This window comes from Cherax quadricarinatus, chromosome 9, assembly GCF_038502225.1.
Source record: "Cherax quadricarinatus isolate ZL_2023a chromosome 9, ASM3850222v1, whole genome shotgun sequence".
Lineage (NCBI taxonomy): Eukaryota > Metazoa > Arthropoda > Malacostraca > Decapoda > Parastacidae > Cherax > Cherax quadricarinatus.
In genome coordinates, this window is record NC_091300.1 from 13,860,087 (window position 1) to 13,872,896 (window position 12,810).

General features: G+C 37.8%; 1 protein-coding gene across 7 annotated transcripts in view; it reads left to right on the forward strand.

Annotated features, from left to right (window-relative positions):
• The window catches only part of LOC128686194 (solute carrier family 22 member 15-like), a gene marked incomplete at its 3' end in the record, with an annotated part of 44,890 nt that overhangs the window by 30,660 nt on the left and 1,420 nt on the right, over positions 1 to 12,810 (forward strand). For all 7 annotated transcript variants that reach the window (XM_070083249.1, XM_070083250.1, XM_070083248.1 and 4 more), the window contains 5 exon segments: positions 217 to 353; positions 4,463 to 4,668; positions 4,853 to 5,074; positions 5,211 to 5,444; positions 9,600 to 9,734. In XM_070083249.1, the coding sequence (XP_069939350.1) occupies positions 217 to 353; positions 4,463 to 4,668; positions 4,853 to 5,074; positions 5,211 to 5,444; positions 9,600 to 9,734 (934 nt within the window).

Genomic DNA, 12,810 nt, shown 5'->3' on the forward strand with positions numbered 1-12,810 from the left:
GTTGATTTTACTGATGAAAATTCTTGTCATTCATTGTGTGTGTATGTGAATGATCAGTAACTTTGGCTTTGTGTAGCATGTTAAATATTGTAATTATAATATTCAGCTCAATTCAAGTTCTTTGATAGTCTGTGTATACAATCTTTATAATGATTGATAAACATGGTAGATTTAGCTTCAGAAGCTTATATTTTTTTTTATATAACTCAATACCAGGTTTGGACCCAACATTCAAGTGCTTTGCCAGAGATGGAAGCTCCAAGAATGAACCACTCATCAACCAGTGTATTGAGGACACGCCTCAAAAATGCTCACTTACCTATACGACAGAGTACAAATCTTTTGCATCCGAGGTTAGTCAGTTTGTGCATGTATTTTTTAACTTGTACGATCATGTGTGCATTGACTTAACTGTGTTTCTGGGGCATTAAGCCCCTGTTCCTGGACCCCACTTATTAACAATCAACCAACTAGTGTAATGTATCCCCATCAGCTCTTATTATATTATTGCTTATAAATAAATAATGGTAGGATTGCTGATGTCTTTTTTCTGTCTCATAAACATGCAAGGTTTCAGGTACGTCTTGTTACTTCTACTTAGACTTAGGTCACACTGCACATGCAGAGACAAGCATAAACTATATACACACACACACCCCTCTGGGTTTTCTTCTCCTTCCTTACTAGTTCATATTCTTGTTTATTTCCACTTATCTCCGTGGGAAAGTGGAACAGAATTCTTCCTCCATGAGCCATGCTTGTTGTAAGAGGCGACTGAAATGCTGAGAGCAAGGGGCTAGTAACCCCTTCGTTTGTATATATTACTAAATTTAAAAGGAGAAACTTTTGTTTTTCCTTATTGGGCCACCCTGCCTCAGTGGGATATGGCTGGTTTGTTGAAAGAAGAAATAGATAAATAAATGCATATTTTCCAAGAAGATGCATTTGTTACAGAGATGGGTTTACATTGGTTGTGTCTTAAATACAAAAGCCTATAGTTATTCAAAGCATTTTGGGCAGACTGAAATTAGAATTTAAAAGCACATGACATTGAATAGTTTAAGCTAGATTATTTGAATGGCAAGTTTAAACATAACTATCTGGAGATAAATAAGGTTATTTATTATTTTTTTTTTTTATTATCACACTGGCCGATTCCCACCAAGGCAGGGTGGCCCGAAAAAGAAAAACTTTCACCATCATTCACTCCATCACTGTCTTGCCAGAAGGGTGCTTTACACTACAGTTTTTAAACTGCAACATTAACACCCCTCCTTCAGAGTGCAGGCACTGTACTTCCCATCTCCAGGACTCAAGTCCGGTCTGCCGGTTTCCCTGAACCCCTTCATAAATGTTACTTTGCTCACACTCCAACAGCACGTCAAGTATTAAAAACCATTTGTCTCCAGTCACTCCTATCAAACACGCTCACGCATGCCTGCTGGAAGTCCAAGCCCCTCGCACACAAAACCTTTACCCCCTCTCTCCAACCTTTCCTAGGCCGACCCCTACCCCGCCTTCCTTCCACTACAGACTGATACACTCTTGAAGGCATTCTGTTTCGCTCCATTCTCTCTACATGTCCGAACCACCTCAACAACCCTTCCTCAGCCCTCTGGACAACAGTTTTGGTAATCCCGCACCTCCTCCTAACTTCCAAACTACGAATTCTCTGCATTATATTCACACCACACATTGCTCTCAGACATGACATCTCCACTGCCTCCACCCTTCTCCTCGCTGCAACATTCATCACCCATGCTTCACACCCATATAAGAGCGTTGGTAAAACTATACTCTCATACATTCCCTTCTTTGCCTCCAAGGACAAAGTTCTTTGTCTCCACAGACTCCTAAGTGCACCACTCACTCTTTTCCCCTCATCAATTCTATGATTCACCTCATCTTTCATAGACCCATCCGCTGACACGTCCACTCCCAAATATCTGAATACATTCACCTCCTCCATACTCTCTCCCTCCAATCTGATATCCAATCTTTCATCACCTAATCTTTTTGTTATCCTCATAACCTTACTCTTTCCTGTATTCACCTTTAATTTTCTTCTTTTGCACACCCTACCAAATTCATCCACCAATCTCTGCAACTTCTCTTCAGAATCTCCCAAGAGCACAGTGTCATCAGCAAAGAGCAGTTGTGACAACTCCCACTTTGTGTGTGATTCTTTATCTTTTAACTCCACGCCTCTTACCAAGACCCTCACATTTACTTCTCTTACAACCCCATCTATAAATATATTAAACAACCAGGGTGACATCACACATCCTTGTCTAAGGCCTACTTTTACTGGGAAATAATTTTCCTCTTTCCTACATACTCTAACTTGAACCTCACTATCCTCGTAAAAACTCTTCACTGCTTTCAGTAACCTACCTCCTACACCATACACTTGCAACATCTGCCACATTGCCCCCCTATCCACCCTGTCATACGCCTTTTCCAAATCCATAAATGCCACAAAGACCTCTTTAGCCTTATCTAAATACTGTTCACTTATATGTTTCACTGTAAACACCTGGTCCACACACCCCATACCTTTCCTAAAGCCTCCTTGTTCATCTGCTATCCTATTCTCCGTCTTACTCTTAATTCTTTCAATAATAACTCTACCATACACTTTATCAGGTATACTCAGCAGACTTATCCCCCTATAATTTTTGCACTCTCTTTTATCCCCTTTGCCTTTATACAAAGGAACTATGCATGCTCTCTGCCAATCCCTAGGTACCTTACCCTCTTCCATACATTTATTAAATAATTGCACCAACCACTCCAAAACTATATCCCCACCTGCTTTTAACATTTCTATCTTTATCCCATCAATCCCGGCTGCCTTACCCCCTTTCATTTTACCTGCTGCCTCATGAACTTCCCCACACTCACAACTGGCTCTTCCTCACTCCTACAAGATGTTATTCCTCCTTGTCCTATACACGAAATCACAGCTTCCCTATCTTCATCAACATTTAACAATTCCTCAAAATATTCCCTCCATCTTCCCAATACCTCTAACTCTCCATTTAATAACTCTCCTCTCCTATTTTTAACTGACAAATCCATTTGTTCTCTAGGCTTTCTTAACTTGTTAATCTCACTCCAAAACTTTTTCTTATTTTCAACAAAATTTGTTGATAACATCTCACCCACTCTCTCATTTGCTGTCTTTTTACATTGCTTCACCACTCTCTTAACCTCTCTCTTTTTCTCCATATACTCTTCTCTCCTTGCATCACTTCTACTTTGTAAAAACTTCTCATATGCTAACTTTTTCTCCCTTACTACTCTCTTTACATCATCATTCCACCAATCGCTCCTCTTCCCTCCCGCACCCACTTTCCTGTAACCACAAACTTCTGCTGAACACTCTAACACTACATAAGGTTATTAACTGCAATTATCATTCCAAGTAACAAAACTGTAAGTTAAAATAGCAGTGTTAATATTGAAGGGACAGTAATACAAAACATTAATGACAATTTTATACATTTTTTAGGGAGGGGAATGGGGGGAAGTAGAAATATAGTGGAGACAAGAAGTGTATGAGTACAAATGCTGATGGAAATCTGGATTGCATTAGGCTGCATTAGATAAACAGGTATTTGACAATTATATTTAATCTTCATAAATTTACATGAAATCTAGGTACCTTTTGAAGCAGTTGGCAGATGGGGTATTTTTAGAATCATCTGGTAGAGCATTCCATATTTTTTGGGGGCCTTCCATTTGCATGGAGGTTTCTGCACCGGTTGAGCTAAACATGGGATATCAGGGGTATTTGTTTCTTATGTTGTGTTCTATGTATTCTGTTGCAGTGCTCTAAGAAGAGCTTTAGAACTGGGTTTATATTTGTATGAAGCATCATTAGTATATAATATGCACACAAGTAAATGTGAATGTTTTTTATTGAATAAGTTTAAATTTTTAATAGGGGGTGGTGGTGTTTGGAACCTAATGAGTTATCATTTACATAGTAGATATTTGGTGAATTACAATGATTTTAGATAATTTGCTGTTGTAGATCCCCATGCACAGATAGATAATAGTAGAACTTTGTGAGTAATAAGTTTGAGGTACATAGGAATGTATTTTATAAAAAATGGCCACTGTTTTGGAAATTATCATAGATTTACACTGAATCTGAGCATTGAATTTTAGTTTGCTGTCAAGCTGTTGGTGTTGAAATGTCTTTTATGTCTCTGGTTAATTTTTGGTGTTTGCATTTATAACCACTTATCTTGGCCACACCTCTTTCAAAGAATCTTAACGTGTTCTTTGAGCTTTTTGTTTTCCAGTGTTATTAAATTTAGTTCTTCGAGTCTTTCCTCAAAGGCCTTTAATCTGTATCATTATTGGAGCCATAGTAAGGTTTATATTCTTGAAATAGTTATTAAGATGGTGTTTATTTTATTGTAATAGTGTATAAGCTTTGGTATTTCCACAGTGGAACTTAATATGCAACGAAAAATATAAAGTGGCTCTAGTGCAATCAATATGGATGGGAGGGGTGATGACAGGGGCCCTCGTGCTGGGTGGTGTGGCTGATGTAATAGGACGACTGAAGACACTCATGATGGCACTCTTAGGAACTATAGCCTTTGAGGGCTTTAGTGCCTTTGCTCCAACATTAGTGGTCATGGCAATGTTGCGGTAAGTATTATTTTTTAAGATTTTGTTTGATAATTTTGGAAATGTGAAACATTTTTCTTTATTTTATTCATATGTAATTTATGTTGATTGGCTTAATCTTTCATAAACTGTATTGTAATTTAATTATGGAATTTTTGAGGCAATATTTTAAAAGACACAAAATAATGTTAAATATAATTTTCAGCTACCTAGGAGGAATCTGCTGTGCGTTGGTAATCCTTGTGAGCTTTGTCTTCTCGCAAGAGTTGGTTGGTATGGATTGGAGAAGCTTTTGTGGCATTTTTATAGCTATGTCATTTGCTGTTGGAATAGGTGTGTTCTCTGCATTAGCATCAGTAATGGACACATGGAGAACTTTGACATTTATTTGCTCTGTCTCTGGGATAGTGTTCTTAATTCTTCCCTGGTATGTATTAAGTTTATTTATTTCAATTTATTCATTGAGAAAACTTTCTATAAAAGAACATTGTAGCTAATTGGAAGTATTGAGAGAAAAAAATTGTTGAATAACATTTTAAACACAGTAATTGGTGCTCTTCTAGCTACATTCCTGAGAGCCCACGTTGGCTTGCCTCCCAGGGAAGAAATGATGAAGCAAAAGAGATCTTAGAGGGAATGGCCCGGAGAAATGGAAAATTTAGCAATCTCCCAACTAATTGGGAGATTTCAGTTACTGGCAACAGCAAAGATGAGAGTGACAAGAAGCCACAGGGAGTTGGTCTCTTGGTTAGCCATCCCTATGTCCTCCTCCTTACACTTATTCAGATATATTCCTGGTAAGGCTTTTATTTGTATGTTATATTTACTGAATAGTGCCATAGGTATGTGTATATGTGATTATCTATTTGTAGTGTAAGGAGCGCAGTTATTCTTATGTCTGATCTCTAGTATTTAATTTGTAATATAGATTTGCTTAAGGTTTTTAGTGTTTATAGCACACAGCTATTTTTAAGCTCTCTACTACTATATAAAACATTTTATAGAGTTTTTTATTGTTTTTTTTATATTGGCTAATTCTCATGGTGTCTGAACAACACAGTGTTTAGGGCTTTTCAACTGTGCTTAGTTTCATGAGGGGTGGTGCACAGCACTGGTGTTTAAGGTAACCACTGGTGCACCCTGATTAACCACAATGTAATCCACATTTACTGTCCCTCACCATATTGATCCATGCTTTTTAACAGAAAGTAGGAGTAAATACACAACTTTCAGATTGCATTTTTACTGTACAGTAGTCGTAATGAAAATGTTGGCATATTTTCAGGGATTCATGTTATTAAATCAATGGGAAAACAGGCCTCATATGCTAAATTGACCTGTTTTTACCTTTTTAAGTGCATAGTATTTTTTTTTTTAACCCTTTCAGGGTCCGTCCCGTAGATCTACGGCTTTACGTTCAGGGTCCAAACCGTAGATCTACGCCATGAGCTCAGCTCACTCTGATAAACTGTGAGTGGTACATTTGGGCCTAGATATGAGAGAATACATCTATGTGGTATGTGTGCACCACATAAAACAGATCCTGCAGCACACTGTGTATAATGAGAGAAAAAAAATGAAATCATGATTTTTCGATTAAAACAGCAACTTTGCAGTGTTTTTTCGTATGTTTTTTATAGTTGTATTTGCGATTTCTTGGTCTCATTTGATAGAATGGAAGACATATTACAGAAATAGAGATGATTTTGATTGGTTTTAGCACTGGAAATGGCTTGAAACTGAGCTCAAAGTAGCAGAAATGTTAAATTTTTGCCGATATTCAAGAGTAAACAAACGACCTCACACGTCTAATATACGTCAGCTGGTGGGTCTAATATACATTCACAAATATGGTGATGATATTTATACAATTATTACAGTATTGCATAACAGTAAATCTTCTATTTTTTGGTGTGAATAAAAATTCATTATGTGAATAAAAAATCAAAATGGAATTTATTTGTAAAGCCTCAAAACATAACTAATGAACAGAGGAAATGTTAGTTTAGTGCCAGGAATGCCTACATTGTTCATTCTGGACCCTATTTTGAAATTGGAATATTTTGAACTTTGTGTTAAATTGGCCAAATTAACAATTTCCGATCACTTTATTTTGTAGTTGAAACAGTTGACTTGGCGATTTCTTGTGCTCAATCGATAGAATAGAAGTAATACTAGTGAAATAGCTAAGAATTTGGTTGATTGGAATAATGTAATTGGCCTAAAATGGGAGTCAAAGTCGGCAAAATCGCCGATTCGTAAATATCGCTGACACATCAAAATTCGCGAGAGCATAATTTCGTCAATTTTCCACCAAATTTCATACTTTTTGTTTTATTACCTTCACAAAAAGATTCTCTACGATTTCATAAGAAAAAATAAATTTTTTTTTTGAAAATTCTTGGACACTGGTGCGTGACTCCAGATTTGGGCCTTGGACCCTGAAAGGGTTAACAAGTCGGCCGTCTCCCACCGAGGCAGGGTGACCCAAAAAGAAAAAATCCCCAAAAAGAAAATACTTTCATCATTCAACACTTTCACCTCACTCACACATAATCACTGTTTTTGTAGAGGTGCTCAGAATACAACAGCTTAGAAGCATATACGTATAAAGATACACAACATATCCCTCCAAACTGCCAATATCCCGAACCCCGCCTTTAGAGTGCAGGCATCGTACGTCCCATTTCCAGGACTCAAGTCCGGCTGTATAAAAATATTATTTATCAGCAAGAAAAAATAGTATTAGTGATTTTTAAGGCATTTTGAAAATCCACCTGAAAAGGGCAGAAAACACTGAACTATAATCCAGTGATTTTTTTAATGTGAAAAACCTTCTTTACTAGAAATGGGAAATAGGCATGATGGAAACATTTGTTGGATCAAATATTTCCCCCAACTGTAAAAAAAGTCCTTTATATATAAGTTTCATTGAGGGTTATAGTAGTTTTGATGAGAACATTGGCATGCTATAATGGCTCACATGGTGAATTGAGAGGGAAAACACAGCTCTTATGTTAAAATTCTGCGCTTACCTTTTTAAGTGCATATTCTTAACCCTTTCAGGGTCCGTGCCGTAGTTCTACGGCTTTGAGTTGAGGGTCCAAACCGTAGATCTACGCCATGAGCTCAGCTCACTCTGATAAGCTGTGAGCAATAAATTTTGGCCTTGATATGAGAGAATACATCTATGTGGTATGTGTGCACCACATACAACAAATCCTGCAGCACACAGTGCATAATGAGAAAAAAAAAGCTGAGACCATAATTTTCAATTAAAACAGCAACTTTGCAGTGTTTTTTCATATGTTTTTTATAGTTGTATTTGCGAGTTCTTGGTCTCATTTGATAGAATGGAAGATATAATACAGAAATAAGGGATGATTTTTGATTGGTTTTAGTATTGGAAATAGCTTGAAACTGAGCTCAAAGTGTCAGAAATGTTAATTTTTTGCTGATGTTCAAGAGTAAACAAATGACCTCACACGTCTAATACACGCCTGCTGGTGGGTCTAACATACGTTCACAAATATGCTGATATTATTTATACAATTATTACAATATTGCATAACAGTAAGTCTTCTATTTTTTGGTTTGAATAAAAATTCATTGTGAATAAAAAAATAAAAATGGAATTCATTTATAAAGCCTGAAAACATAACTAATGAACAGAGGAAATGTTAGTTTAGTGCCAGGAAAGCCTGCATGGTTTATTCTGGACCCTGTTTTGAAATTGGAATATTTTGAACTTTGCGCTAAATTGGCCAAATTACCAATTTCCGATCACTTCATTTTGTAGTTGAAACAGTTAACCTGGCGATTTCTTGTGCTCAATCAATAGAATAGAAGTAATACTAGTGAAATAGCTAAGAACTTGATCGACTGGAATAGTGTAATTGGCCTAAAATGGGAGTCAAAGTCATCAAAATTGCCGACGCGTAAATATCGCTGACACATCAAAATTCGCAAGAGCATAATTCCGTCAATTTTCCATCAAATTTCATACTTTTTGTTTTATTACCTTCAGAAAAAGATTCACTACCATTTCATAAGAAAAAATAACAAAATTATTTTTGAAAATTCTTGGACCCTGGTGCACACTTTGAAATTTGGGCTCTGGACCCTGAAAGGGCTAATCAGCATTAAAAATAATACCCCCGACTTATTTAAAAAAAAAACTTGAGAATCCACCCGAAAATGACTAAAAACGCTGAACTATTAGTCCAGTGATTTTTTTGGGTAAAAAACTTTTTTTTCTAAAAATGAAAAATAAGCATAATGAAACTGTGTAGATCAATTCCCACATGTGAAAAATCCTGTATATGTGGGTTTCTTTGAAGATTGGATGAGAATGTTGGCATCCTCTATCAGGGCTTCACAAATGAAAAACAGGGTTTTGTATCCTGCTAAAATGACCTGTTTTACCTTGTTAATCATAAAAATGAGTACCCCTGGTGTGATTTTAAGTAATTTTGAAAATCCACCTGAAAAATTGCTAAAAAAAAAAAAAAAAAAAACTCTCTCTACAAATGGGAAATAGGCATGATGGAACTGCTTGTTGAATAAATTACTTTTGACAAATGTGAGAAAATCCTGTATATAAAAATTTCATTGAAAGTTATAGTAGTTTTACTGTGAAAGTTTGCATGCTTTAAGATGGCTTCTGATCCTTGTGGGTTTAGTGCTTAATTTTGATTTAACAGGGTTTCACACAAAATTAGAGGGAGAACAGGTCCTCATATCATGCTAAAATGATCTGATTTTGCCTTTGTAAGTGCAGATTCTTCATAAACATAAAACATAGTACTCCACTTTTAGGCTGATACCAGTACCACTGAAATTAGCAGATACCACCGATACTGTACTTATCTATCTCTGTAGCCATTTTATCTTTAAACCTTTGTACACTGATATGCTTACTGATACATTCACCATTGATTTTGGGTCTACAGGTTTGTCAACAGTGCAACATATTATGGTCTTACCATTGCTGCTAGCAACCTAGGGGGTGATGCTTACGTGTCAACAGCTTTGAGTGGTCTCATTGAAATCCCGGCTTGCGTCGTTGCCATTGGTATCATTGACAGGTATGTAGTTTTGCTCTGGAGTGTTACTACTGCATGTAGTGTTAGCCCCTGTCACTGGTACTAGAACTTTATTTGTACTCCAAGATTTATTACGGTAAAAATAGTCCTGAAATCTGTCTTGTATTATTCTTGTTATTGTCATTTCCTTTCATGTCGTCTACACAGATTAACTCTAGTATGTGAAGATAACTTGGTAATGTAATGGTACTTAGAAACACTTCATTCATGAATCTCATTTACAGTAAAGGTCTTTTCAGCAAACCTGTTAAGTTATTACACTATTTTGAGGTTCTCTTCCATTTTTCTTTTTGATGTAAATTTGATGACACTGATTAATTACCTGTTTGCAGTTACAGAAGCAAAGCTTTGCTCGTAGTGTCCTGTGTTCAATAATTTTTCGTCATATAATTTGTTGAAATCTCCATGGGTTGTAGGACTTGCTATCCTGTTTCCATTCATTCCATTATTCCGCCACTTTTTACAAAGAATTTTTTTTTAATCCTCTTTGCTCTGTTTTTTCTTAAAACTGGCCTTCTGTTATTCCTGTTAAAAGAACTAAATGAACTTTACCTCTCTCTTCATATTCCCTTAAGGGAAGTTCCTAAAGAACTAGTCTGAATTCCTTCCATTCCCCAGGTACTGTATGACCACTATGGGTTTAGCACTCCCTAGGGGTCGTCCTTGAAAAGGTTGGAAGGAAGGGGTAAGGGAGGTGTTGTGGGCGGGGGGCTTGGACTTCCAGCTGGCATGCATGAGCGTGTTTGATAGGAATGAATGGAGACGAATGGTATTTGGGACCTGACGATCTGTTGGAGTGTGATTCAGGAGTGGGATTCAGGGAAACCGGTTATTTTTATATAGCCGGACTTGAGTCCTGGAAATGGGAAGTACAATGCTTGCACTCTAAAGGAGGGGTTCGGGATATTAGCAGTTTGGAGGGATATGTTGTGTATCTTTATATGTATATGCTTCTAAACTGTTGTGTTCTGAGCACCTCTGCAAAAACAGTGATTATTAACGTTATTATTATTATTATTATTATTATTATTAGGAAAGAGAAATGATTGGTGGAATGATGAAGTAAAGGGTGTGATAAAAGAGAAAAAGTTAGCTTGTGAGAGGTTTTAACAAAGCAGAAGTGTTATAAGAAGAGTAGAGTATGTATATGGAGAGTAAAAGAAAGGTGAAGAGAGTGGTGAGAGAGTGCAAAAGGAGAGCAGATGATAGAGTGGGAGAGGCACTGTCAAGAAATTTTAATGAAAATAAGAAAAAATTTTGGAGTTAAACAAGTTAAGAAAGCCTAGGGAACGTATGGATTTGTCAGTTAAAAACAGAGTAGGGGAGCTGGTAGAAGGGGAGAGGGAGGTATTAGGTAGATGGCGAGAATATTTTGAGGAAACTTTAAATGTTGAGGAAGAAATTGAGGCGTTAATTGCATGCACTAGCCAGGGAGGTATACCATCTTTTAGGAGTGAAGAAGAGCAGAATGTAAGTGTGGTGGAGGTACGTGAGGCATTACGTAGAATGAAAGGGGGTAAAGCAGCTGGAACTGATGGGATCATGACAGAAATGTTAAAAGCAGGGGGGGATATAGTGTTGGAGTGGTTGGTACTTTTGTTTAATAAATGTATGAAAGAGGGGAAGGTACCTAGGGATTGGCAGAGAGCATGTATAGTCCCTTTATATAAAGGGAAGGGGGACAAAAGAGATTGTAAAAATTATAGAGGAATAAGTTTACTGAGTATACCAGGAAAAGTGTATGGTAGGGTTATTATTGAAAGAATTAGAGGCAAGACAGAATGTAGGATTGCGGATGAGCAAGGAGGTTGCAGAGTGGGTAGGGGATGTGTAGATCAAGATTACCTGGAGAGAGTTCCGGGGGTCAACTCCCCCGCGGCCCGGTCTGTGACCAGGCCTCCTGGTGGATCAGAGCCTGATCAACCAGGCTGTTGCTGCTGGCTGCACGCAAACCAACGTACAAGCCACAGCCCGGCTGATCAGGAACTGACTTTAGGTGCTTGTCCAGTGCCAGCTTGAAGACTGCCAGGGGTCTGTTGGTAATCCCCCTTATGTGTGCTGGGAGGCAGTTGAACAGTCTCGGGCCCCTGACACTTATTGTATGGTCTCTTAACGTGGTAGTGACACCCCTGCTTTTCATTGGGGGGATGGTGCATCGTCTGCCAAGTCTTTTGCTTTCGTAGTGAGTGATTTTCGTGTGCAAGTTCGGTACTAGTCCCTCTAGGATTTTCCAGGTGTATATAATCATGTATCTCTCCCTCCTGCATTCCAGGGAATACAGGTTTAGGAACCTCAAGCGCTCCCAGTAATTGAGGTGTTTTATCTCCGTTATGCGCGCCGTGAAGGTTCTCTGTACATTTTCTAGGTCAGCAATTTCACCTGCCTTGAAAGGTGCTGTTAGTGTGCAGCAATATTCCAGCCTAGATAGAACAAGTGACCTGAAGAGTGTCATCATGGGCTTGGCCTCCCTAGTTTTGAAGGTTCTCATTATCCATCCTGTCATTTTTCTAGCAGATGCGATTGATACAATGTTATGGTCCTTGAAGGTGAGATCCTCCGACAAGTGTTTACATTGAAGCATATATGTGAACAGTATTTAGATAAAGGTAGGGAAGGCCTGGTCACAGACCGGGCCGCGGGGGCGTTGACCCCCGAAACTCTCTCCAGGTAAACTCCAGGAAGTTTTTATTGCATTTATGGATTTAGAAAAGGCATATGAAAGAGTGGATAGGGGAGCAATGTGGCAGATGTTGCAAGTATATGGAATAGGTGGTAAGTTACTAAATGCTGTAAAGAGTTTTTATGAGGATAGTGAGGCTCAGGTTAGGGTGTGTAGAAGAGGGGGAGACTACTTCCCGGTAAAAGTAGGTCTTAGACAGGGATGTGTAATGTCACCATGGTTGTTTAATATATTTATAGATGGGGTTGTAAAAGAAGTAAATGCTAGGGTGTTCGGGAGAGGGGTGGGATTAAATTTTGGGGAATCAAATTCAAAATGGGAATTGACACAGTTACTTTTTGCTGATGATACTGTTCTTATGGGAGATTCTAAAGAAAA